This window comes from Selaginella moellendorffii, unplaced genomic scaffold, assembly GCF_000143415.4.
Source record: "Selaginella moellendorffii unplaced genomic scaffold, v1.0 SELMOscaffold_129, whole genome shotgun sequence".
Classification (NCBI taxonomy): Eukaryota; Viridiplantae; Streptophyta; class Lycopodiopsida; order Selaginellales; family Selaginellaceae; genus Selaginella; species Selaginella moellendorffii.
This window is the reverse complement of record NW_003314390.1, coordinates 87225-112053: the sequence shown is the minus strand read 5'-3', so window position 1 is coordinate 112053 and position 24829 is coordinate 87225. Positions and strand designations below refer to the sequence as shown.

Genomic DNA, 24829 nt, shown 5'->3' with positions numbered 1-24829 from the left:
TGGCTATTTTATCCCCATTTATCTCCCAAGGTTTCAAGGATCTATAGTGACAGTATATTCAAATCTCATCCCATGATCACATGTGCTACACTCACCCCCCCTTCAGAGATGTCAATGTCCTCATTGACTATTGACTAATAACCCCTACTGAGCCAAGGGGAACTAACACCTCCATTTCCGCACTCAATCTACCAATCCTTCCATTGTGTAGACCAGCTATTCCATGTGAGGCAACTAGTCATCCACCCGTACTGCAGTCCCACGGTGGATACCTTCGTCCGTGGATACTCCACACAAGAGGAAGGACGTACGCATGGATGCCCAATACGTACGATTTCAAATTTAGGGGTAGGAATATACCTTGCGCAAGGGTATATTATACTTTTAAGTAGCCACTAATCAATGGGAATTGAACCCGTGCCATTTGCTCTGATACCAACTGTAGCGCACCTTATCTCTCTCCCCTTAAGCCAATTGGAAAAGGGGTTAGTGCCATGCTAAATAGCACCGGACCAGTCTATTTGCCACTCATAGCAAACCCAGGGAAGGTTTACTTTCACCCATGGTACATGGAACAACTTATGGAACCACTGGAACAACTTATGGAACCACTGGAACAACTTATGGAACCATTGGAACAACTCATGGAACCACTGATAGGCTAACATTAACTCTGCCAACTCAAAGTGTAACCTTGAGTTGCTAATGTGCCTCACTCACAAGCCCAAGTGCAAACTTATGCAAACGAAACATTTCAAATCCATTCTATGAGCCCAAGAGCAAGCTCACATCATAAGGTACAACAAGGTAAATAAATCCATACCCAAGGAACAACTGCAAAGCCTTTGCACCTAAACGTGTACCCACTTGGATCATTGTTTTCATCTCTACGTATGCAACGAGACTAGTTGCCCAATCTCATAGGATAATACTCGCCGAGACTCATTCTCTGATACCAAATGTAGCACACATGGTTTTGACCCTTTATCCTATGGTGTTTTACTATAGGATAACACCACGAAGCGGAACCTAAACCCTCTTTATGCCACGTGACACATGCCACATGTCATATGCCACATGTTCAAAGGATAGTGGTGCGCAACCCGAGGTTTAGGGCCTTGGGCCACTGAGCGAAGGAACGGTGCCAAACTCCCAAGCATGGAGCCAAGGAGTGACGGAACTAAACCACAGAGCAACTCCCTAGCATACAGCCCAAGGAGCGAAGGGATAGGAGCCTAGAGTGACTTGGAACAGTTTTGGAGCAACCAACATCCCAATACCAGGACTAACACGCAAAATGGAGCCAAATGGAGTCTGGTGCTATTTTGGCATACTGGTGGCCTAATGTGAGGATATGGGTACTCCACCAGCTAGCATGGTATGGAACTTGGGCTTAGACCCAAGATGGACGCAGAACAAGGACAAGCACGCAAGTGAGAGCTAGAATATGCCTCAAGTTGGTCAGTCATGCCCAACCTACCCACTATCCCTACTATACATTTGGAACCCCCCCCCCCCTTCCCCCTTGAGGAACACACGCTTTGGGCTTTCACCCCAAGCCCCTTTTAGTATTAGGAGTTAGTTTTTGCGACAAGCTTGAAACTTACTAAATATGGAATGGCGCTAGATTGCGAATTTGGACTTCAGGTGAATCTCTACATTCTATAAATATGCCAAATGAGCAAATTTAGACACTTTCTATAAATAACATTTGGGACCAAAATGCGACTAACACAAAGGGCATGATAGCGAGGGTGTTTGGCAGACATGGTAAGCTATCATCCAGTGATATTGAGGGACTACTCTCAATATGCGAGGGTTTTTGTCACTAGCTAGTGCAAGACATAACGAGATAGGAACTCCTTACCGGGCTAAATATGTTTAACTAATAACATGTAGGAATTCTGTCCTTATGCTCGTCCGTTCTAAATACACTTGAAATGCTCAGTTAATTCCACTAGCACAAGAGGGACTGATAAAGGGTATTAGCAATACCGACCTCCTGCCGTCATAGCAGTAAGGAAAGAGTGTCCATAAGGACTGGCCGACAAATAACTTTCGATACCCAAAGTTACATTCGCGACAAATTGCCTTTCACTAGCTAGTCTCACTACTTGGATCTTCTAGGGTATTCGTAAAGATGACAGCATTGGAAGTTGTCAACTTCCAACTTCTTTGGAAACGCTCAAACCGAGAATTTCATATAGAACATGATCACTAAACCACATCCACAGCTCAGTCACTGATCCCACGAAACAGGCTCCAACCACCCAGGGAAAGCTTCAAGATCAGCATTCCCCACGAAGGCCGTGAAGTCTCCAATCCACCGATTCCAGAGCCGTGTGTCGCAGCATGAATCGTCTCTCATCTCGGCATTCGCTGAAACTCTGGGTTTGATCAAGAACCCAGCTTCTTAACTCGATCCTCTTGCAGCATACGCTCTCCTCGGTCATTTGGAACAAGCTAAGAATGTTTTTGATGCAATGCCGAGTCGTGAAACCTTTCAGGAAATGCTTTCTACACCATGCCCAGAGAATCCAACGTTTAGCTTGAGTTTTAATGTGGACTAAGGTTTCTGAAATTCTCAGGTACTTGGAAGAGACACAGCCGGCAGAGAGCTCGTGGCAAGGCAAGTGCTTCATGTTTGATCGTAGATCCTTAAAACCTTGTGTGTTTCCTGGTTCTAGTGATGCTATGTTTATTGGCTTATGATCACCCTTAAAAGCCACAGCTTGTGAAGTAAGCTCAAAGCATAGCAGACTCTACCCGGTCATCGGTCATCATTTGAGCACGCAACAATTCTCTGAACCTTGTAGAAGCAGCTCTCTTTTCGATCGTGAGGCTAAGAAGCTCGTGAAAGATTGCCAGTAGCCTCTTCTTGCAGACAGAGCTTGGATCTTCGTAAAGGTGGCAGCATTGGAAGTCTTTTTGGCGAACTTCGTGCTCGCGAAAAACCCAAGGGCATTCTTACCACGGCCAGCAACTGATCATCCCACGAAACAAGCTCCACCATTTTGGACTTGGAAAGAAGGCCGATAGAACAGAGCCGTGTGTCCCGGAATCCTGCATGATCTCTTGCATGAAATCCGTAAAGTGAGCTTAAACACAACAACGTCCCCTATCTAGCTGGCCGAATTCCATGGCCTTGGAATTCGGCCATCGCACCACTAGAGACTACCTGTAGCGCCTTTCGAGCTCTCTCCATTCGCTGCATTGTCATAGATTGGATCGAAGAGTGATCACCCAAGAACATGGCAGAACGCCCCCAAGATCATCGACAGCGTGACGATACCAATCTCGCTGCTCCTGAGCTATGGCAAATGCGGCAGGCGCCACCAGAGGTCCAGCTTCTCGACACCAGCAGCAGTGCCCGGGATCCTTTTGTCAGCGGTCACCTGGAACGTAGTGCTCGCTGAGAAATGCTGGCACCATTCGGATCTAGCAGCATGCTGGATGCCGTGGAACTGCTGCTAGGCAGCATATGCCCAAGAAGGTCATTTTGATAAAGGTGACAATGCTTTTGATACAATGCCGGTGGGCGATCTCCTCGGTTGACACACTCTTTGGGGGGAATTTGGGGCCATAGCCAGATGCCTAAAGATTAATTCGTGCTGGATTCAATGCAGAGAAGAGATAGATTGTCGTGGACGGGTGTTATTCCAGCAAATGCCCATAATGGACTTCTCACATTTGGCCTATTCGTACGAAGATGTGGTCCATGCCGTACCAGAGGCCTGGCTCGTTTAAATAGAGGGAAATGGCGGGCCGAAAGCTAGGGCCTTCTTCTCAGCGCCAATGCGCCTGCGCGGCGGCGACGATCGGGCGGCGATGACGAGCATCGAGCTTGTGGACATGATGCGGCATGGAAAGCAGCGGCGGCAGCGGCAGCAGCAGCCAGTGGCAGAAGTTCCCGGCAAGGTAATCGATCGATTTCCTTCTCTTGACTCATTTCCCTCCCGCGCATCGATGGCCGCTCGCTAGCGCTTCTTTCTTTCTCGGATCGCCGCATTTCCTTGCATATTACGGTAGCGGTAGAGCGTCGTTCTTCTCCCATGGTGTTTCCGGGGGATTTCAAGTCGAAATCGCATTTCATACCGATATTGTTGATGATTGCAGGAGAAGCTGCCCGATCTGTCAGGATCTGGTCCCGATCCCGCCTGTTACTGGACTCGCAAGGTAAGCTTATTTCTTGGAAGGATATTGTTGACGATGAATCGTTGATGCAGGAGAACTTACGTGATTTTCCGCGATCTGCTCGGTCTGGCCCAGCCGATCCTTCTTTCAGCAGCTGCGGTGCAAGGTAAGCTTGTTTCTTGTGCTGGAAGGCTTGCTTAATAGGTGTTGCAGGAGAATTTCTTTGATATTTCAACTTCTCTTGCTTGTTCTTGGACTCGGTGCAAGGTAAAAGCCTGTTTCTTTTGCTGGAAAGCTTATTGTTGATGATTAATTCTCGGTGTTGCAGGAGAACTCATGCAATGTTTCAAGAGCTCCTCCATCTCGTCCATCGGATTATGCCTGTTCTTGGAGCTGGCATAAACGGTGTAAGGTTTGTAAGCTTTTCTTATTTTGAAGAATTTGTGTGACGACTAATCGGGGCTGCAGGGGCTCCCGACCTCAATCTTACTTCTGGGATGTTAGAGGAGATTTGAAAGGTATTAACATTGGGTGTGTAAACCAATTCGTTTTCTAATAGTTTGGTATCAGGGATAATCTTACTGATTGCTCTAACAGTGGCTTTCAATCCCGGAGAAGCACATTTGACAACCTTTCAGAACTATTTCAACTGCAAAACTGGCACCGACTTAGCTTTTCCACCAACCTTGATGAACGAGAAGGGGTTGAAAAAGGCGTTGTTGATTGCCGGGTTTCCCGGTTGTGCATTGGATGTAGATCTAATGTCGCGTCTCATATCGATGGAATATGATTATCGCCGATTTGATATCCTTCAAGGTTTGCTATTTTGTTGCTAACTAGTTCTAAGATTGTACTTTGTTAAAGTTCCATCGAGGAGTGAATCGTTGAAAGCAATACGACAGCTTATGGCGAACACAAATCCTGGAGATCAACTGCTTTTCTACTTCTGTGGTATGTGTCTTTCGTTTTATGGCCTTTTCCGTGAATTTCTTTTTTGATGGTAGGTCACGGAGGCAATATAACTGATTTTGATCACGATGAAATGGATAACTTCGATGAAAGATTTGTCGTGAAGGATGGAGTAAGTCTTTTTCTTCTAAATTTTAATTTTGTTCCTTTCAGTATCTATTAGATGATATACTTCACGACATAATGGTGTTAGGCATTGGAGAGGTTGTAAAGCTTACAGCAATCTTCAACGCCTGCCACAGTGGCACAGCATTGGACCTTCCTTTTCAGAACACAGGTACTTGAACTATTCTTAAGAAAATTCTGCTCAAGAGATTTCTTGGCAGGTTCAGGCTGGAAAACCGCAACCCTTCGGCCTATTCCAACATTGCTAACGAAAACGCTCTTTGGAAGCTCAGTCGTTTCACTGTCCGCATGCCTTGACAACGAGACTACTGGTTATGTATGTTTGTGATTGGAAGTCCTGTTGGTTACTTACGAATATACATTGCAGTCGGAGATTATGAAGCGAAGTTTTTTCACGACACACCTTAACTACCTCCTCCTCCGTGGTAATGCAACATACAAGAAGCTTCTAGAAGGTTTGAAATGGCCCAACTCAACTATGGCAATCGGATCAACAAAACCTTTTCCATTAGATAGCATTGTAGAGTTATAACGTTTTTTCTTTTTGGTTTTTGTTCTTTTGGCAGTGTAATAAAGCTGCGTGAGAAAGACAGAGGCAATCACTGGTATGTTTGTTTTCGATGTTCATTGCAGAGTATAGAGCAGTCTGAAAAATACTGGTACTAGAACGGCTAAAACTCCAGGTGAGTGGCATGTTTCTGCGTTTTACTGGTCAGGCAGATTTAAACTTCTTGCGACCTGCTTTTAATCTGAACGATATCGAGAATCATTTAAACACAGGAGAGTCTACATTAGGTGCTACATTGTCGAAGGTGAGTTTTTGGTTGGACGAGTTCTCTTTTGCTTTTGTCTTAATTGACAGTGTCAAAATGGTGCACAGGATTCATGGATGAGGCGGGAGCACCCGTTGCAAAATGGCAGGTGCATATCTAAACGTCTTGCTGTGGAAAGTGTTGCCTTTCTTGTCATGCAGGAGTCCTAAGAGGAGGGAGTTTATGGTGGCGAAGCGACCACTGATCCAAGTCAAGGGCTCCCAACAAAATAAGAAACTCTCGAGGCTGAGGTGGGGAAAAATGGACGCTGCTGCTTTCTCGCCAACTGACGGGATCCAAGTTCGCAAGTTTACAGTGGGTAATCTTTTCTTCTATCACGGCTGGCTGTGTAGGATCGATCTAGTGGAACTCAGATTTCTCGGTAATACAAGCTTCCAAGCCGCCGGTACGTGTTTTCTTGTTTTTTCCTACACCTTTCCTGAAAGCTTAAGGACTTGGAATCCTTTTTGTAAGGTTTGATCGATCGTTTTCTATAATAATCCTAATTGCTAAGCTCTTGATGTAGGGTAAGATGAGAAGGGCGCTATTGCTGTTGGCGCTCTTCACGGCAGCGGTGGCGGCGTGCAAGCATGGCCTTTCCGTCCACGCGCGGGGCTGCGGGAGCTCCTCCAACGCCACAGCCGAGGTAGAGGACGCAATGATGTCGTTCCTTTGCGCCATCGGCGACACGGTCGTGACGGCTCCTCCCACCGACGTGGTGCGCCTCCAAGGCGCGTATCTCATCCTGGTGGAGATGCCAGGAGTGGCGAGCAGCGACGTATCAATCAAGGTGGAAGCAGTAGAGGGCTCTCATCTTCTCTCCATCGCTGGCGTCTCCCACGACCAGGAGCCAGCCGAGTTCTCCGTCCGTGATCGCGGTGCTTTCACCAAGCTGTTTGCTCGCAAGTTCATCCTCCCCGGGCACGCCGACGCGGCCAGGATCAGCCACCGGATTGAGAATGGTCTCTTGCGGGTGACGGTGCCGCTTGTTCCAGGATCCGAGCTAGTACAAGACTTGGTGGAGCTGGAGCCTCGGAGTGATGAGGCTCATTCCACGGCTCGTGGGCTGCGAGCTCCGCCCATGGGCCACACCATCGAAAACGCTGATCGACTCGTCCGACCGGAAGCTCTCGTTGCCACCAAAGTTGGTGCTTGCGTCCATGACCCGAGCGTGATCACAGTGTCGCCACTGGTGGACATCTTGGAGCTCCCGGATTCGTACGTGATCGTCGCGGAGATGCCTGGCGCGCAGTCGGCTCAGGTGGAAGTCACTTGCTCGTCCGGGGGAGGAGGAAAAGATGGCGAAGAAGCAGCAGCAGCAGCTCGGGAGATCCGGGGCATGATGGAGCGCGACGGGTTCTTGAAGCTGATGGGAGAAGCGCAAGGGACTGGTTGCATCGCATCCATAGCCGGCGTTGCTCGGGACGAGGATGGCGGCCACGCAGTGAGGCTGGAGCGCGGAGGAGCGAGCACCAAAGTGTTTGCTCGCAGGCTTTACTTCCCTCACAGGTATGTGGAGGACAGGGCGAGCTACAACTTGACTGGCGATGGCTTGCTGAGGGTGGCACTGCCCAAACGAGTTCCCAGCCTCTGGGAATCGGTGATGGAGTTTTGGCACAAGGATGTTTGCGACTACCTGGTGTCACGATGTAGCTGGGACTGTCCTCTTCTTTCGCTATGTAGAACTTATCGCACTATCCTACGTTGATTCGATCCTATCCTGTGAAGTTGTATGCTTTCAAGTGGTCTTGAATCTGTCACAATGGGGCGGTCTGCAAGGCAGTGTAAGTTGCATCATCCTTGTCACAATCTCCAAATTAAAAGATTAGAAACCGGTTGCGACTAACCTCAGTTTCTCGCCGAGCGGCATTGAAATGGTCATTTGGTAACGAAGAGATGTCACTCCAAGAACAGGTTTGGAGCTCGCGGCTTTGGCTTTCTATAACCAACAAACGTCAATCACTGCTCGCAGCAAAGGAAGAGCAACATACCTTCCCATGACCGGAAAAACGATCAACGTGTGAGCGCATGCCTGCTTCCACGCGGCGTCTTGTCACATTCCTGCAAAGGCCAAAGAAACGAAAAGGTGAGATAGAAAACATCTAGAGACCTCGTCATCACTGCCCGCAAAGGAAAACGAGAAATAAGCAACATACCTTCTCAAACGATCAGTGTCTGTCTCTTGTGAGCGCTTTCTCCTTCCACGATTCATGGTATATCTGCGGCGTCTGTGTCACAATCCTGCAAACGGCCAAACAAACCAGAAGATGAGATAGAAAACATATAGAGCAACAACTTACCTCGTTATCGCTTTCATCTGTGCTAAATACACAAGGCCTTTTCACCCGCGGCTCCCTGAACTCCACCCTTAGCAGGCCCATGTATCGATTCCTTATAGTAACCAGCGGATCCTTTACTCTTGTCACGGACACCCGATCGTTCTCCCGGTAAGCTTCGCGGAGAAACGCCATCTGGCGTGAGTTGCTCTCTGAGACGTAGAAAAACCGTGGGTGGCTCGCAAGCAGAGCGTCTGAGTACTCTGGCAGCCGCAACTCCTGCTTGAATCCTTTGAACTTTGCAAGAGATGCTCTCTTCTCGATCGTGAGGCTGAGTAGCTCGTGAAAGACTGCCAGGAGTCTCTTCTCTCCAGACAGACTGCTTGGATCTGCCGAGTTGCCGGGGTCTTCGTAAGGTGACGGCATTGGAAGTCTTTGGAACTTGTCGAATTCCTCCCAGAAAATCCTGTCCGCCTCGAACTTCTTTGGAAACGTACTCACGAACGCCCAAGGGCCGAGAATTCTTTGCGTTCTTCCTGCCTCCACAGCCCTTTCTCTGTCAGTCACGGCTAGCGACTGATCCCACGAAACGAGCTCCACCATTCTGGATCCCCCGACTAGCCGGAAATCCTCCGGATACCTCCGGAGAAAACCATCAAAATCCACAGGGAAGGCACACTCTTTGCTCAAGTTCTTGAGCGGAGTCACTGGCGCCCTGCGATCCTTGCACATCATCAAGATTTTCTTCACGATGGACACCGACAGCTTCTCATCCCTGTCCCGGATCGCCTGCCTCTCGGCCTCCATGATCTCTTGCATGAAATCCCTGAGCTCGATCCACTCCTGGGTCCTGTGGTGCTTGTACGTGAGCTTAAACACCGCGGCGTGCTTGCGAAGGAGCTTGCTCATCCTCCTCTTGCTCACCTCGTCCATCTCCGCCGGCATTCTCTTGATGTCGATCCTCCCGCCCTGGCTCTGGACGAATTCCATGGCTCTGGGGATCTCCGAGTAGATCAGCTCGTCCCACCGCACCACACGATCCAGGTAGAGGCTCTTGCGCCATACCTGTAGCGCCTTGCGCTTCCACCGCGCGTGGAGCTCTCGCGTCTCGCCGGGGATCCATCGCTGCATCGTCCAAACCCTAGGAGGTAGCGCATGAGCTTGGATCGAAGATTTCTCGCGACGATCACCCGAAATATCAAGAGCCTGGCAGAATGCCGCGCCGCGCACGCCAAGCTCATCGAGAATGGCTTCCGCGACGACACCTATCTCACCAATCTCCTGCTCCTCAGCTACGGCAAATGCGGCAGCGTGGAGAATGCCTGGAAGACCTTCCACCGGATGAGATCTCGCAACGTCTTCACCTGGAACAACATGATCACTGGATGCATCCACGGCGGCGCCATCCAGGACGCCAAAAATCTCTTCTTTCTTGTGCCGGGGACGGACATCGTGCTGTGGAACGCGCTCTTGACGGCATTTGCCCACACTGGGAATCCAGAGGAGACGAAATCTCTCTTCGATGCCATGCCCCAGAAGGACGATATCACCTGGAATATCATGATCCGAGCCTACGCCCTGGGCGGCCTCCTCCACGAATCCAGACGCTTTCTCGATCGAATGCCCTTCTGGGGAATCATCTCCTGGACGACGATCTTCAAAGAATACGTGCTGGGAGGGCATCTGGAAGCCGCAAAGGCGATCTTCGACGCAATGCCGGAGAAGGACGACATCGCCTGGACGCTGATGCTCCACGGCTACCTGCGCCACGGCCAGATCGATCAAGGCAAGATCGTCTTCGACTCGATGAAGAACCGCGATCTCCTGTCCTACACTGCCCTTGCATCCGCCTACGCGCAAGGCGGCCGGATCGAAGAGGCGCAATCGATCTTCTACCGGCAGCCCCAATTCGACATCGTCTCCTGGACCGCCATGACCCAAGCCATGGCCAAGAGCCCTTCCTCCCTCCCGGACGCCAAAGCCCTCTTCGATTCCACGCCGTTGGATCGCTGCGTTGTATCCTGGACGTCCATGCTCCAGAGCTACATTCAAAATTCCCGCCTCGAGGAGGCCAAGGCCGTGTTTGCGCGAATGAGCGGCTGGGATGTGGTGAGCTGGACGGCCATGATCGTCGGATACGCGGAGAATGGCCATTACCACGAGGCCCAGCGAATGTTCTCGTCCAACCCGGAAAGAAGGAACGTTTACTCCTACACTGCGATGCTAACGGCCGCATCTAGAGAAGGGGATCTGGAAGATGCCAAGAGGATATTCGCGACCATGCCTGGCAAGAATCTCGTCACCTGGAATGCCATGTACACAGCATATGCCCAGAACGGGGATATTCCCTTGGCCAAGGACTTGTTTGAGAAGATACCCGAGAGGAATCTCGTGTCATGGAACATCATGATATTTGTCTATGGTGAGGTTGGAAACGTTGAGAAAGCTAGGCTTTACTTCGATGATACTCCGGAGAGGAATATAATCTCTTGGAATCTTATGATCGCGGCATATGCCCACAAGGGGTATCCGCAAGAGGCCCATGGAATCTTTCACGACATGGTTCTTCATGGCTTTCGCATTGACGAGATGACGTTTTCGAGTGTTTTGGTGGCTTGCAGCCACATCGGGCTTGTTCGCGAGGCCCGGAACTATTTCGTTACTCTGATTCTCGATTTTGAGCTGACACCTCTGGTGGAGCACTACTGCTGCTTGGTTGATGCGCTCGGCCGCGCTGGGAAGCTCCAAGCTGCGGAGGATTTGATCGATTCCATGCCATTTTCGCCCAGTGATGTTGCGCTAGCGAGCCTGGTGAGCGCGTCGAGGATTTACAACGATCCCATTCGCGAAGCTCGAGCTGCAATGGCTCTCCTGGACGTGGATTCCAACGATTCTTCGGCTTATCTTTCGCTCTCCAGAGTTTTTGCTAGCGATGGCAGCTAAGTTCTTGATATTCTCTTTTCTTGGGATTCTAGGGAGGAGCTTATCAAGAGTTGCAATGAGGGCGAATGAGATTGATGCGGCAACGCTTTCATGGCAGGGATTGCGACACCTTTCTCTCCAATCACCTCATCGAGATTGTATCGGTCTTCGTCTCCATCCGAGTTCATCCTCTCCGGGCACGCCGACGCAGCCAGGACTTCCCCATTCTTGACACGATAAAATTCAAGGATCTGATTCTTAGATTCGCTCATCGACCTCGCAGGCAAGGCGGTGGCGACGCAGCCGATTTGGTGACAGCAACGGGGGATGGCAGAACGAGATGAGCTTCAAGCTTTTGCGAGTTGGATGTCAATACTGTGGTGTGCCGTGTAGGCCTGGTGGGCGAACTAGGATTTATTCTTTTGAAGGGAATTCGAGAGAGGGCCAGATTGCTCTCAAGAAAACTTGCTGCAAAGTGGCAAAGTTTTATGAGAGAATAATAAATAATTAAGTTCTAATATATTAGAAGTTGGTTAGTTTTAATAGATCAAATATGCTATTAAATATGCTTAGAAAAATAAATAATATATAAATTTTTTGAAAATGTATATAATTTATTAATAACCTGAGTAAGGCTGTTATTACCCAAAATGGGCAACTACCCCAAGAGTAATGGCCATATATAAACTTTTAATAAGCATTTATGAGTCTGCTTGAGTCCATTAAAATAATTATTTAATTCACTAATCAAATAAGTGTTTAACATATTCATATTCTCAATATTATTAAATATTTTAGTAATGTTTTAAAAATTAGTTTACATATTTGATGATAATGATGGGAATGTATCAAAACGAAAGTTATTCAATGAAATAACACTTATTAAAAGAATTCATAATCGCAAAAGAAGATATAAAGCTGATAAATGGATAATCTTTTTACATGTACTTTGAAGACAAGTACTTTCATATTCTTTTTAAAAACAAAGAAATAATTTAAAATTAAATTGTAGTGTTAAATTTATGTATATTCAATAAACTTGTGAAGAAAAAAAGTGTTGAAGATATAACTTTGAAAATAATTTTAGCAAATCAAAATAAGAATTTGGAAAAGTATTTAATTCCTTTGTAACTAAAAAGACTTGTCATATATAATTATTTTTTATCAGATAGCATTCAAAGGTTTGATTAGCTTAACAAGCAAGGATCAGCCCATAAAAAGTGTGTAGTACTTTAACAAATGAAATAAAAAGAAGTGTTAAAATTAGAAAATTAGAATTAATTATCATTTTTATTGCTAATTGGCTAGCAAAATTTTTAGTAAAATGTGTAAAAGATTGAAATTAATTTCATTAAATCTTTAATATTATATTTAAATATTATAAGTAATAAAAATATATAACAATATCATCATTATAAATATAATCCTTGTTATAAACATATGGCATTTTTAATTTAGAAGTTGTCATAAATATACTATAATATTTGAGTGAAAGGGATTTAACAATATTGAAAACCATAATTGCAAAAAGTAATACAACATTAACATTTGTTGCATACATAATATTACTTTAAAAACAATTCAAGGTAAAATACTTTAATGATCTAATTTTTTTATCTTTAGCAATACTAAGTTACACTTATATACTTTATCTAAATGTAAAAAAAAATTAAATCTTGATAATTGAGGATTTAAATATTTTAACAAATGTAATAAAGTTCACAATTATCAAACTTTAACTACATGAATCTTTGGAGTAAATTTTAGCTTATGAATGTGAGATAAAAATCCTTAAGTCCCAAAGTGGAGCCAAAAAGGTGCTATGTGGTAATGGCCAAAGCAAAAGCAAAACAAATGTAACACATTTGGATTAAAAGCTATGACTTGAAAGGTCAAGAGCAGGATTGGAATTCCCAACGAAGTGCTCAAGGAACAAGCGTAAAGTGAGCCATAAGAGAGTATCTAGAAAAGGGAGTTCGAGATGGACTCGAGATGGAGTCCGAGATAGACCCGAGATGGACCCAAGACGGAGTCTGAGATGGACTGAGATAGAGTCCAAGATAGACCCAAGATGGAGTCCAAGATGGACCAAGATGGAGTTCGAGATGGACCCGAGATGGAGTCCGAGATGGAACGAAGATGGAGTCTGAAATGGAGTCTGAAATGGAGTCCAAGATAGACCGAAATGGAGTCCAAGATGGAGTTCGAGATAGACCTAAGATGGAGTCTAAGATGGACCTGAGATGGAATCCAAGATGAAGTTCTAGAAGGACCCGAGATGGAGTCCAAAGTCGAGACCGAGACCAAGACCGGGACCGGGATTGGGACTAAGACCGAGACCGAGGCCGAGACCCAACCCAACCCAAGTCTGAGTCTGAATCTGAGTCCGAGTCTGAGTTTGAGTCCGAGTTCGAGTCTAAGAGCATAAAAGCCCAAAGCGTTCGTCTCCCAGACCCTGGGGGGTTTGGTGAGCTCCAAAAGTATAGTAAAGGGGAGGACTTTAGTGGAGCCAGTTTGGCCAGGAAAAACCAGTTTGGCCCAAAAAGCCCATACCCAAGTGTTGGGTGATGGGATAACCATTGGGAAGTCCAAAACTAGAGTGAATACAAACCAACAAGCAGGGTAGCTTGGTGAAATGTTCAAGAGCCGGCTATAGTTCCCCCGAGAGATCAAATGGTCGATGCTCCCAGTCCAAGTATGGGTGGCACTACTTACTTGGATACCTGGCATGGCTCAACGGAACCTCGCTCTAAGCCCATGGCTAGAGCACCCAAAGGCGGAAGGTGGGGAGAGTACCCACGAGGCTTGCGTAAGGCCACAGTGTTTCGAAATGTTGTCCTAAAGTCCTAGATTGTGAAAAAGAAGGGGAGCAATCCTCTGGTGTAGATACCAAGGATATGGTCATGGGAGGAGGAAATCCCAGAGGACTATGGGACTTACTAGTTGGGCATATGGGCCTTGATTCAATGGCAGTGTTAGCCAACACGGCCATAGACAGAAAGGGTCTTGTTGAGGATTGGAAAAGGGATATTGAGGAAGGCTATTCCCCATGCCTACAGACATCCTAAAGATGCTAAAGAGTGGATCTGAGATGATCACTCATGGATGGATGGCCCAGTCTTTAAGAGACAGAACTGTGATGCAAATGGTGTTAGACCACTGGTGTGACCAAAGTAAAGAGGCATGGCCTTAATGTAACGGGCTAATATGTCGGTGGTACCTTGGGGTGTTGGTCATGGGATCAGATACATAGAGCATTTTGGTCAAGTGCAAAGGTTGAGTGGTGGGGATGCCATTCTCAAAGCTAGCATACCCAAGTCTGGAATAGAACTTATGGAAATTGTGAGTGAGACTTTTCCAAATGGTCAAAGGTGTGGTTAAGTGACTAAAGTAAAATGGAAAAATTAGTCACTTACAATGAACATAATTTTGAACACTATTATAATTTCATAAATGTATATATATATATATATATATATATATATATATATATATATAAAATAATTACTCTAAATTATATTTATTGAAATAAAATATATATAGTAGTAGTAGAAAAACCTAACAATATTTCTAATATTATTATTATTATCTAAAAAACAGAAAGTGATTGTGATCTTCCCATTGATATTTTCTATTGGGAAACTTTTGGTAACTAAAGTCACAAAAAGAAATGTGGAGCTCATCTTTGTATGGGCAGAGAAGAGTGTCTGCAGCTCATCAAGAGCTGCCATTGCTACTCGAGGGCAAAAGAAATCGATGTGGCATCGCAGGTGCTATTCTCTGGCAGGGATTGCGACACGTTTCTGTCCAATCGTCTCATCGAGATGTATGGAAAATTCGGGAGCTTACAGCGCGCGCGCGAGATCTTCGATTCCATCCGCCACAGGAACTTCTTCTCTTGGACGCTCCTCCTCTCTGCGTATGGCCGGAACGGCGATCTGGGCCGCGCGGAGGAAGTCTTTCGCGCGATGCCAGAATGGAATTGCTTCTCCTGCACAGAGATGATTGCTGCGTATGCAGCGAGCGGTAATCTCCACCGAGCAGAAATGGTATTCGCTGAAATGCCGCTGCGAGATTTGATCTCCTGGAACACTGTGCTTGTTGCTTATGCCAGAAGCGGGGATCTTGAGAAGGCGAGAAAGATCTTTGATTCTCTTCCAGAACGGAATGTCGTATCGTGGACGTCAATCCTAAACGCATACGCACAGAATGGCAACCTGGATGTAGCGGCCAGGATGTTTGATAAGATTCCAGGGTGGAATCTCGTGTCATGGAATGCCATGCTTGCTGCATATACCCAGAATGGCCAAATAGCGAAAGCTCACTTGCTGTTCAATTCCATGGCGGAAAGAGATGTGATCTCGTACAACACAATCCTGACCGCATATGGCCAATTCGGCCATCTTTCCGATGCGGAAGATCTCCTGACCATTATGCCTGGCCGGAATATCGTCTCCTACAATGCGATACTGGCAGCGTACATCCAAACCCGGAATCTGGAAAAGGCGAGGGTCCTCTTCGTCTATTACATTCCGGAGCGGAATTTGATCTCTTGGAACTCGATATTGTCCGCATATGCCGATCTCGGGCATCTGGAAGAAGCTACTCATTTGTTTGAAGCGATGCCAGAGCGTGATCTGGCGTCTTGGAACTCGATGCTGGCAATGCACATCCGGATCGGCGATGTCGAGCAGGGCAAGCGATTCTTCGATCAGATGCCCCATCACAATCTCATCGCTTGGAATTCGATGCTCTCGCTGTTCGCGCAGCACGGGCATCTCTACCAGGTCCTGTGTCTGTTCTATGCGATGCCTCTGCGAGATGTGGTCTCCTGGACGGTAGTAATCTCCGCCCAAATCCATAGGCGCCAATTCCAGGAAGCGCGATCGATGTTCTTGGCAATGCCGCGGCACGATCTCGCCTCGTGCACGGCCATGGCAGCTGCGTGCGCTGATGCTGGAGATTTGGATCGATTCGAGCAAATCCTGGAAGAAATTCGTGGGCAGCAAGAGCAGCTCGATCTCGTCAGCTGGAACACCATACTGAATGGCTACTCGCAACTAGGTCTTATAGACGAGTGTAAAAGAATCTTTGAGAAGATGCTCGAGCGTGATCTAGTCACCTGGAATGTAATGCTTACTACATATGCCCGGGCTGGGCATCTTGATGATGCTGGGAGAGTGTTCGCTGACATGGCAGAGCGTGACCAGGTGACGTGGACGGCCTTGCTGGCAGCCTACGTCGCCAACAACATCCTGGATGCCGCGGTGGCGCTGTTTGATAGCATGCCGGAAAGGCACCCGTACACGTGGAATGCGATGCTAGCAGGATATGCCCGGAACGGGCATTTAGATCAAGCCAAGAATCTCTTTGATGCGATGCCTGAGAGCGATATTTTTGCGTGGAATACGCTTCTTGGCGGATGGGGAGCGATGGGTGATGTTGCCAGCGCCCAATCGTTTTTTGATTCAATGCCAATCAGAGATGGAGTTTCGTGGACAGCGATTCTCTTAGCAAATGCCCGGAATGGGGAGTTGCATACTGCTAGCAAACTCTTCGATCGAATGCCCGAGAGAGACGCCATAGCATGGAGCGCGGTGCTTGGAGCACACGCCACAGCCAGAGAATCGCGAGTAGCGCTGGGCGATCTGTTTGGAGCGATGGCGGTGGAAGGAATGGATCCAGACGAGAGCTGCTTCACCTCTTGCCTGATCTCGTGCAGCCGGAGGGGCGAATCTAAGCGCGCGAGAGTTTGCTTCTTGTCGATCAGTGGCGATTTCTTCGCGGCGCCCACGATCCAGCACTACTACTGCATTGTGGATTTGCTGCATCGTGGAGGATTGGGCTTTGAGGCTCAAGAACTTCTCACCACCATTGCCCAAGCTCCAGTTCAAATAACTTCACCAATCGTGGAGGAGAACTTGATCATATGGATTTCTTCCACTGGGAGCCGTGTCAATTGCCGATCAATGGACATTCAATGCGAGACAAAAGTCTTCGCACGTAAATTTTGAAAATATCAGATATTCCTTAGAATAGTTTGGTCACAGGCTCGATTCCTCTGAGCTACGGATAAAGTTTTTATAAATAGGAATATTCTTGGAATGTAAAACAGAGTGGAGGAAAAGATAGGGTTTTACTGCTCGCGCAATGGGAGACGAGAGCGCTCCTTTGCTATCGCAATTCCGGGCGCGCAACGACGCTCCAGCAGCAGAGGAGCGCGCGTACGAGAAATCGGAGCTCGTGCGCGTCGGTGATGTCGATCCTGGCGGCCAGGGCGATGGCGAGCAGCCCAATTTCTCGTGGCGCAAGCTGTGGATCTTCATGGGGCCGGGATTCCTGATGAGCATTGCGTACCTGGACCCGGGAAACATCGAGAGCGATCTCCAGGTGGGCGCCCAGGCGGGCTACTACCTCCTCTGGCTCCTCCTCCTCGCCACGCCATGGGCCTCTTGATCCAGCTCCTGGCCGCACGCCTCGGCGTCGCCACTGGATCCCATCTCGCCGAGCTCTGCCGGGAAGAGTACCCGTCCAGCACCAAGATCGTACTATGGATCATGACCGAGGTCGCGATCATCGGGGCCGATATCCAGGAAGTGATTGGCAGCGCTATCGCGTTTAAGATCTTGTCCCGGGGATACATCCACCTCTGGGCTGGAGTGCTCATGACTGGGATCTACGGGTAAGAAAGAAGAAAAAAGAAGAGATTTTCCTTCTTTCTTCCTTGTCCTCTTTGCTGGATCGATCTCTCGAGGCTTCACAGATTTTCCTGCGCAGCTTCTTGTTCCTCTTCCTCGAGAATTTTGGCGTGCGCAAGCTCGAGGCCCTGTTTGCTGTCCTCATCTTGATCATGGGACTGTCCTTCGCGGGAGTTTTTGGAGAAGCCCAGCCCAGCTCCAATGCCATCATCTCCGGTACGTACTACTTCTTCTTCTTGGAATTCGCTAGAGTTCCTCGAGTTCTACGTGTGCTTCTCTGGAGTTCTTCGCTAGAGTTCTCTCGAGTTCTTCTTTAGAGTTCTTCAAGTAGTTCTTCGCTAGAGTTCTAGTTCTTCTAGGTGGCAAGCTTCGCTTCTCATCTCTTTCCCTGGATGGCGATCAGGACTGGTGATCCCCAGAGTCCCAGCAAACGCGATCGACAAGGCCGTCGGGATCGTCGGCTGCGTCATCATGCCCCACAACATCTTCCTCCACTCGGCCCTCGTCCAGTCCCGGGCCATCGACACGAGCAACAAGGTCCACGTCCGCGACGCTCTCCGCTACTACTCCATCGAGTCCACCATCGCCATCGTCATCTCCTTCCTCATCAACGTCTTCATCATGTCCGTCTTCGCCAAGAGCTTCTACGGCAAGCCCGGCGCTCAACACATCGGCCTCGCCAACGCTGGTGAGTACCTCCAGCATGCCTACGGCGGCTCCAACTTCCCCATCAAGTATATCTGGGCCGCGGGCCTCCTCGCGGCCGGGCAGAGCAGCACCATGACCAGCACCTACACCGGACAGTTCGTCATGGCCGGCTTCCTCAACCTGCGTATCCGGAAGTGGATCCGAGTCATGGTAACTCGCAGCGTGGCCATCGTTCCGACAATCATCGTCGCTCTAGCATTCGACAGCTCCGACAACGAGCTCGACCAGCTCAACGAGTGGCTCAACGTTCTCCAGTCCATCCAGCTTCCGTTTGCTCTCATCCCGCTGCTAACTTTCGTTGACAACGAGCGGATCATGGGGTCGTTTAGAATCGGTGGCCTCCTCAAGGTTGGATTCTTACGTCTTCTCCTGTTTGACGCATGATGCGTGGTCGTGCAGGCTGCCGCGGGTCTGATTGCGCTACTCGTTGTCGTCATCAACTTTTATCTATTAGCTGTGTTTCTGCTCCACAGTGCGATCCGATCCATATTGATCCTGCTGCTCGTGGGAATTCTCATCTGTCTCTACGCGGCTTTTATCGTCTACTTGGTAGCTCTCCCTTTCATGAACAGTCGGAGCTGGGCCGCCTTGTCGTCGTCATTCCACAAGTACGGTTTGATGCCTTGCCTCTCGTTTTCTTTTGAGTGTTGTCGAGGTGATCCCTGTCCGAGCTTTGCTGCAGGAATCGGCGTAAGGTTCAAGACAGCAGCCCAGATTCGGAAGCCACTGACGCTTGAAACATATCTTTGACAACGGATGGCCGGCTGGCTCGCCTCTAAAGATCAAAGATCACCTCTGTCAAACGCTATAGCAGCACAGACCTTTTCTTCGCTTGGACGTTATGATAGTGGAGACGCTAGAAACCCCCTCCCTCTTTGTCTCTTGTACTTATAAGCACTATAGCCAAAGCGCATGAAAGCATTTACACTCGAAAACAGAATACGGAAAGTGAAAAAACAAAATTCAGTAGTACCTTTGCTTGCATTTCTGCGACACTTCACTGAGCCCACACTCAAAGCGATAAGAAAGAAGAAAGAGAGTCACTTTGTAACAAAAGCGTGACCAAGACTTAGAAAACGAGCTCTTTCGCTTTGCATATGTCTCGGACGTGTCACCGAGCTCTTTCAGCTTGGCTACTTCTTCGGGGAGACATACTGCTTACTAGAAAGAATGAATGTTAAGTTTCACCCGGTGCAAAGCGCCTGCTTGCGGCATACTTCCCTCAGAGCTTATCATAGACCTTGACGTTCCCCTTTCGTTTCTTGTACTTAGAATAAGCAGATGAAGATTAGAGGAACACATGTTTTTTTCATTGGATGTATGCATGCTTCATATAAAAAGAAGAACATGTAGAGATCGGAACCTGAAAGTCACTGACATAATCCGTCAAAGTCGCAATCACTCACAATGCTACATAAGTCCCAAGACCCACATTAGATTATCATGGAAGCGCTTTTTGATCTCGTTGTCCTTCTGGAGCTCTACCCTGATATTGCGAAGCTCCTGCGAGATGAGAAAAGAAATCAGTCCGGATCCATGCACTCGGTCTCTCTGAATTACCTGCAGTATTTCTGCCTTGTGTTGTGGGTTCTCTTGGGAGAGTGCTTTCGTGCACTTGCTCTCCAAACTTGACGACCGTCACTATTTTACCCTATAACTCACGCCAAAAAAAAATTGGCCTCAAGGCACTTCTTACGTCTTGAGAGATACAGATCTTTCTAAGTGTCCTTTAAGTCGTCCTCAAAGAACCTTACAGCAGTCCCATTCCTCTGATTATTCCGGAAATTGTCCTCACAATCATCAACCATGACACAAGAACATTCAAGTCTTTGACATAAAAATCATCTTCTTCACTTTGATCACCACCTTGTTGTTGGTGGTCCAAAACCTTGGTACATGAGTCCATAAACAACCTGTGTGCAATTAAATTGCCCCACAGATCAATCTTGTCAATGACTTAATTCGCGTAACAAGTTAGTGAACTGGGTCATGCTACGGAGGAATTTGTCCAAACCAGGTAGTTTCCTCACGTAGAGGACCCTCTTTTCGTCAATGCGCACCTCAAAATCATGGCCGCCAATAGGGTAAAGCGAGCTACATGTCCATATCCAGGAGTTACATCTTCTTACTGTGATCTCTTGGAATGTTTCTCATACGTTTATTTGGTCTGGCTAATTAGTGTAGATCGTACAGCACAACTGGGGTGTGGTTTCTGGTGCTGATCTTCGGAAAGTTGATCACTGTTTCTGGCTCTGCATCCCATCTGTTCAATACATTATGTTGTTAATGAAATGTTTAACCAGAAAAGATAAATTATACTTGAACTGGGTGACCAAATGGTGAAGAAACACTGCAGTCTGGACTTTAGCAAGCTCTTGGCCCGGACACAATCTCGACCCACCACCAAAAGGAAGCACGTAAGTTGATGGAATGTTTTTCTGATAAGTAGGAGAATAAAACGTAGTTTGTGAGAAATCATAATATTTACCTCTAGCCAGCGCCATGGGTGGAACTTAGTTGGATTTGGAAACATATTTTCATCGAAGTGGATGTTGAGAAAATAAGGAAGCACTGTCCAGCCCTTGGGGATTATGTAACCTTGAATGAATTTCCATGGAGTGTTAGACTAGTGGATTCTTAAATTGTGAATTACCTCTATATTCCACGTCTTTGAGGGCTTTCCGCATTACTCCTTGAGCTCCATTGGCAAGACGAAGTGTCTCGTTAAAAACCTGAATTCTTTATCAATACAAAATTTAAAGAGAAAAAAACTTACAGCTTGGGTGAACTCTAAAGACATGTATTCATTCCAAGAAAGGCCTTCATTCGAATCTTTTCCCCTCTTGATTGCAAGGTTCTCTTCCTGCATTAGAGATTCTGGAAAGTTAAGGATCTAGAGAAGCTTGGAAATGGAATTTTCTTACTCTGATGTGCTCGAGTGCTTTGGGAGTTTCTGATAAGTTTTTCACAGCCAAAGCAATGACGATTGCCGGAATACCCTCTGCATTTGCAATGTTGACCAAAACATTGTCGATTATAATCTTCTCCACATCACCATCTTCTTCTTTCACTTCTTCGATCAATGCGTTGAGGATGTCTTTGTGTTCTATGTCTGGTCTGGCCCTTCGAGCAGCCACCATATCCATTATAATCTGGGACAGCTTCTCCCTTGCCTGATTTTGAAAGAAGAATTTAAAGTTTTGAAATATAAAAAAATGTAAGAGTACCCTCATTGCTTTGAAGTATGGAGTCCCTGGAATCATCATAGGAACACCAATGATCCCCGCCATGAGGGTGTTAAACTCTTCCAATATGGTTGTGGAAAGCTTGCCAGGCTCCAATCCAAACAATTGCTTCATCAAAAAGTCGTGGGTGATCTGAAATAAAAACGAAAGGATTTGTGATCAAACTTAAGAGAAAATGTTCAGGTAGTAACCCTTTGGATCTCGTCCTGGAGAAGAATCCTTTGGCCTCTGCTCCACGTACTCATGCCTTGCTTAGTGAGGAGTTCCATCTCTCGCGTGAGATACTTCTTGAGGGGCGTGGAGCTCACAAACCTCTTTAGCATGGCGTGCATTCTCTTTTGCAAGTCACCGTGATGGAAGAGCATCGCGCGCTCGCCCAGGACATCCTTGAGCGATTGGGGATAGCCCGTCTCGAAGAGAACACCCTCGTTGTGGAGAACAAACTTGACACCCTCCACATCAGTGATCATGATAGTCTTGCCCGTCACCAAGCTCGTCTTGAACACTGGTCCATACCTGTAGCATTGCAATCGATCAATTCACTGCGAGAGAGAAGAGTAAATTTCCAAGGTGCTAAGAATCGATGAGCTTACTTGCTCTCTCGTTCTCTTGTGAAGCGAAATGGAGTCTCGGAGCGAGCAATTGTCACGTATGGCACCAGCTCGCCAATGAGCGGCCATCCCATACTCCCAGGTGGAAGCCTCTGGAGCTTTCGGAATCGCCATGACCTCCAGTAGACAATCGCCGCAAGCCAGAAAACTCCAGCAGCTCCTGCCAAAGACGTCCATGCCCAAGCAGTGGAGGAAGGAATCATCGTGTCGTTCCGATCTTGTTCCTCAGCGACCCTGTTTTTACCTCTCTTTCTCAGTGATGCGTCGCCAAGGAAGAGAGCCCAAGCATTTATTTGGACGTGTTGTGATCTCTGGTACGTGTAACTCTTGTAACCTTCTATTTTGTTGCCCCACAGTTGAAGTGGCCCTCAGCTGCCGGTCCAGTGTCAAACCCTCAAATCATACTGAAATTTGGCTCTTTCATTGTTTGTTGCAAGTCAATTGGATGATCTTCTAGAAACTCAACGTGTCACCACAATTCCTTAACCGATTTGGGTGTGATATGGTAGGGTTTAGGGTTTATCGTTTTTCTAGGGTTTAGGGTTCTGAATTTTTGAAATGGGGGCCCGCGGGATCGCACGCTCGGTGCTTGCTTGACATGGAAAGGGAAAAGAAAAAGGAATCGCGACTAAGCTGTGCTGGATCTTCCCTTGAACGTTCCTCTTTTGATCGAATTCCCGGGCCCGATCTGTTGATTCTCTTCCCACCGTCGCGCACACGCTACAGCCACACTTGATCGTGATTGGCCACTTCCATCACATCACGCCAACGCCATCTCTCGCTCGCATCGCTCGCTCGCTCGACTTGATCTGCTTGGATCGGATTGGATCGGATTCCATTTTTAGTTTAGGGCTCTTGAGTCCATCCACGCGATGGAGGAGGATGTGGAGAAGATGGCGGCTGCGGACGCCTTCGCAGAGGTGCGTCTTGCGCTCGGGATCGCAATGCAGGTTGCTAAAGCTTGTCTAGACAGGATCGGGAGGTGTGTGTGCTGCTAGATCAGGTGTCGGTGCTCGCCCACCTGGCAACATTTGGGATTCTTGGAGTAAGTTTTGGCGATTTCTTTCGTTGCTCCAGAAGAACTGAGAATGCGAGTGGCGCTTCTAGGTGCTCTTGAGGTATGGACTGGAGCAGCTCTTTGGCCCGACCATAGCTCAAGTTACGGATACAAGCAGTGCTTTGTTCATCGATCTTCCAGCCAATATGGTACCCAAAGATCTTCCCTTTTCTCTTTCGAGTTCTTATGGTGGCTTTTGTTTTCCTTCTTTAGCTCGGATGTTTCTTCATGGGCTGGGTGGGAGTTGTGCTCAAGAAAGAGATAGCACACTTCTCCGAGCACTTAGCGGTGGGACTTTCTACCGGTTTGATGGGAAGCATCACCACGTTTGCGTCGTGGTCGCAAAGCATGGTGAGGATCATCACCGCCGGCTGCTGGGTGAGAGGATTGTTGGGCTTTCTCCTGGGTAAGTCGGTTGAGTTCTTCAGCTAACTCCAAAGAATTTCTAGGAATGGAGCTGGCTATGATGTCTCTGCTCATCGGCATTGATTCCGCAAACTTGCTCCTGGCATGCAAGCTGGATGATGCCACCACCGAAGCCTCAAAGTCGAAGAAGCCGAAGAAGCTCTACTGGAGGCACACGACGCAGCTCCTCCTCTTTGTGTTCCTCAGCATTGGCCTCTGGACGATGGCTTTCTTCCTGCTGTTTCGCGAGAACGACTACAGGAGGAAGAAGCTATGGATCGCTTGCACGCTCGCTCCTCTGGGAGTGTGGCTCCGCTGGTGGCTCTCCAATCTCAATGGCCGGGGCGTCGCTGGAAGGCTCTGCTGGCTTCCAACGGGGACTCTGTGTGCCAACGTCACTGCCTCCTTGGCCGAGTTCGTCCTCAACATCCTGGAGCTCCTCGGGGTGGTAAGTTCTTCCAGAGTTTCTCGATCGTTTCGAGTTTCTAGCCGAGAGCTCTGTCTCTCACAGGTATCGAATCACCAGCTGCTGCTAGTGTCTGGAGGGATCCAATTTGGAATGCTGGGGTGCATGAGCACGGTGTCGACGCTCGCAGCGGAGATTTACTGGCTGGAGCGTCGCGCAGTGGGATGGAAGAGGTGTGGCTATGCGTACGCTTGCTTGAGCATTCTCGTGACGCTCTTGGCTGGTCTCATTAGTTTCTCGGCCGTGGCGTGGATCCATGGCGGCGTGCTTCTCCTCAGCTAGGCACAAAATCAATCAACTTTAAGAATATTCTGTCTATAAGTAGCCATATTCTGTTGACCAGGATATTCCGCTAACTATGCTGTAGAATATCCTTCCGCTGTTCATGGATATTCTATTG

At 47.8% G+C, this 24829-nt stretch overlaps 8 protein-coding genes across 10 annotated transcripts; 6 read left to right on the top strand and 2 right to left on the bottom strand.

Moving 5' to 3' along the window:
• The first annotated feature begins 3828 nt into the window (after positions 1 to 3828).
• On the top strand, positions 3829 to 6182 carry LOC112343042 (metacaspase-1-like). Its single transcript, XM_024665853.1, has 12 exons — positions 3829 to 3918; positions 4117 to 4176; positions 4227 to 4300; positions 4348 to 4401; positions 4463 to 4546; positions 4603 to 4652; positions 4732 to 4950; positions 4999 to 5085; positions 5139 to 5215; positions 5257 to 5380; positions 5430 to 5545; positions 5597 to 6182. Exons 1-12 carry the CDS (start codon positions 3829 to 3831, stop codon positions 5759 to 5761), a joined length of 1200 nt encoding a protein of 399 aa, XP_024521621.1. The 3' UTR covers positions 5762 to 6182.
• A 19-nt stretch (positions 6183 to 6201) lies between these two features.
• LOC112343048 lies at positions 6202 to 7762 on the top strand. The gene is made up of 2 exons (XM_024665865.1): positions 6202 to 6447; positions 6516 to 7762. The coding sequence occupies exon 2, from the start codon at positions 6574 to 6576 to the stop codon at positions 7747 to 7749; it is 1176 nt and encodes a 391-aa protein (XP_024521633.1). The 5' UTR covers positions 6202 to 6447; positions 6516 to 6573; the 3' UTR covers positions 7750 to 7762.
• On the bottom strand, positions 7760 to 10588 carry LOC112343047. Its single transcript, XM_024665864.1, has 5 exons — positions 8342 to 10588; positions 8198 to 8282; positions 8033 to 8102; positions 7889 to 7980; positions 7760 to 7813 (listed from the first exon to the last, which is right to left on the bottom strand). Exons 1-2 carry the CDS (start codon positions 10469 to 10471, stop codon positions 8250 to 8252), a joined length of 2163 nt encoding a protein of 720 aa, XP_024521632.1. The 5' UTR covers positions 10472 to 10588; the 3' UTR covers positions 7760 to 7813; positions 7889 to 7980; positions 8033 to 8102; positions 8198 to 8249.
• On the top strand, positions 10538 to 11260 carry LOC9650906 (pentatricopeptide repeat-containing protein At3g29230). The gene has a single exon (XM_002992104.2). It carries the CDS (start codon positions 10538 to 10540, stop codon positions 11258 to 11260), a length of 723 nt encoding a protein of 240 aa, XP_002992150.2.
• A 3186-nt stretch (positions 11261 to 14446) lies between these two features.
• Positions 14447 to 17253, top strand: LOC112343041 (pentatricopeptide repeat-containing protein At2g35030, mitochondrial-like). The gene is made up of 2 exons (XM_024665852.1): positions 14447 to 14581; positions 15010 to 17253. The coding sequence occupies exons 1-2, from the start codon at positions 14447 to 14449 to the stop codon at positions 17251 to 17253; spliced, it is 2379 nt and encodes a 792-aa protein (XP_024521620.1).
• Positions 17254 to 17283: 30 nt separating this feature from the next.
• On the top strand, positions 17284 to 19617 carry LOC9650680 (metal transporter Nramp4). The gene is given in 6 exon segments (XM_002992103.2): positions 17284 to 17678; positions 17681 to 17921; positions 18017 to 18153; positions 18341 to 18993; positions 19045 to 19253; positions 19328 to 19617. Coding segments are annotated over 6 exon segments (1584 nt in total). The 5' UTR covers positions 17284 to 17389; the 3' UTR covers positions 19383 to 19617.
• An 863-nt stretch (positions 19618 to 20480) lies between these two features.
• Positions 20481 to 22792, bottom strand: LOC9650905 (cytochrome P450 90D2). Of its 2 annotated transcripts, none has more exons than XM_002992064.2 (9): positions 22484 to 22792; positions 22082 to 22406; positions 21873 to 22022; positions 21570 to 21818; positions 21422 to 21508; positions 21299 to 21377; positions 21134 to 21243; positions 20965 to 21083; positions 20481 to 20908 (listed from the first exon to the last, which is right to left on the bottom strand). In XM_002992064.2, exons 1-9 carry the CDS (start codon positions 22702 to 22704, stop codon positions 20821 to 20823), a joined length of 1428 nt encoding a protein of 475 aa, XP_002992110.1. In that variant the 5' UTR covers positions 22705 to 22792; the 3' UTR covers positions 20481 to 20820. The 2 variants fall into 2 exon arrangements, with proteins under 2 accessions (XP_002992110.1, XP_024521603.1); XM_024665835.1 differs by having other exon boundaries at positions 22082 to 22432; positions 22484 to 22756.
• A 441-nt stretch (positions 22793 to 23233) lies between these two features.
• LOC112343034 lies at positions 23234 to 24766 on the top strand. Of its 2 annotated transcripts, XM_024665837.1 has the most exons (7): positions 23234 to 23421; positions 23475 to 23546; positions 23609 to 23707; positions 23772 to 23964; positions 24008 to 24411; positions 24475 to 24602; positions 24663 to 24766. In XM_024665837.1, the coding sequence occupies exons 1-7, from the start codon at positions 23374 to 23376 to the stop codon at positions 24709 to 24711; spliced, it is 993 nt and encodes a 330-aa protein (XP_024521605.1). In that variant the 5' UTR covers positions 23234 to 23373; the 3' UTR covers positions 24712 to 24766. The 2 variants fall into 2 exon arrangements, with proteins under 2 accessions (XP_024521605.1, XP_024521604.1); XM_024665836.1 differs by having other exon boundaries at positions 24475 to 24766.
• The last annotated feature ends 63 nt before the right edge of the window (positions 24767 to 24829 follow it).

Excerpts from the sequence above, each read along its gene's own strand:
- LOC112343042 (XM_024665853.1), top strand. The coding sequence starts at position 3,829 with ATGACGAGCATCGAGCTTGTGGACATGATGCGGCATGGAAAGCAGCGG. Across the intron at positions 4,547-4,602 it reads GCTGGCATAAACGGTGTAAG|GGGCTCCCGACCTCAATCTT; the intron begins GTTTGTAAGCTT and ends TCGGGGCTGCAG. Across the intron at positions 4,653-4,731 it reads TGTTAGAGGAGATTTGAAAG|TGGCTTTCAATCCCGGAGAA; the intron begins GTATTAACATTG and ends TTGCTCTAACAG.
- LOC112343048 (XM_024665865.1), top strand. The coding sequence starts at position 6,574 with ATGAGAAGGGCGCTATTGCTGTTGGCGCTCTTCACGGCAGCGGTGGCG.
- LOC112343047 (XM_024665864.1), bottom strand. The coding sequence starts at position 10,471 with ATGGCCATTCTCCGCGTATCCGACGATCATGGCCGTCCAGCTCACCAC. Across the intron at positions 8,283-8,341 it reads CAGATGAAAGCGATAACGAG|GATTGTGACACAGACGCCGC; the intron begins GTAAGTTGTTGC and ends GGCCGTTTGCAG.
- LOC9650906 (XM_002992104.2), top strand. The coding sequence starts at position 10,538 with ATGCTAACGGCCGCATCTAGAGAAGGGGATCTGGAAGATGCCAAGAGG.
- LOC112343041 (XM_024665852.1), top strand. The coding sequence starts at position 14,447 with ATGTCGGTGGTACCTTGGGGTGTTGGTCATGGGATCAGATACATAGAG. Across the intron at positions 14,582-15,009 it reads GAATAGAACTTATGGAAATT|GTGCTATTCTCTGGCAGGGA; the intron begins GTGAGTGAGACT and ends GTGGCATCGCAG.
- LOC9650905 (XM_002992064.2), bottom strand. The coding sequence starts at position 22,704 with ATGATTCCTTCCTCCACTGCTTGGGCATGGACGTCTTTGGCAGGAGCT. Across the intron at positions 22,023-22,081 it reads TCCAGGACGAGATCCAAAGG|ATCACCCACGACTTTTTGAT; the intron begins GTTACTACCTGA and ends TTTTTATTTCAG. Across the intron at positions 21,819-21,872 it reads CATACTTCAAAGCAATGAGG|GCAAGGGAGAAGCTGTCCCA; the intron begins GTACTCTTACAT and ends TTTCAAAATCAG.
- LOC112343034 (XM_024665836.1), top strand. The coding sequence starts at position 23,374 with ATGGAGGAGGATGTGGAGAAGATGGCGGCTGCGGACGCCTTCGCAGAG. Across the intron at positions 23,422-23,474 it reads CTGCGGACGCCTTCGCAGAG|GATCGGGAGGTGTGTGTGCT; the intron begins GTGCGTCTTGCG and ends TTGTCTAGACAG. Across the intron at positions 23,547-23,608 it reads CAACATTTGGGATTCTTGGA|GTGCTCTTGAGGTATGGACT; the intron begins GTAAGTTTTGGC and ends TGGCGCTTCTAG.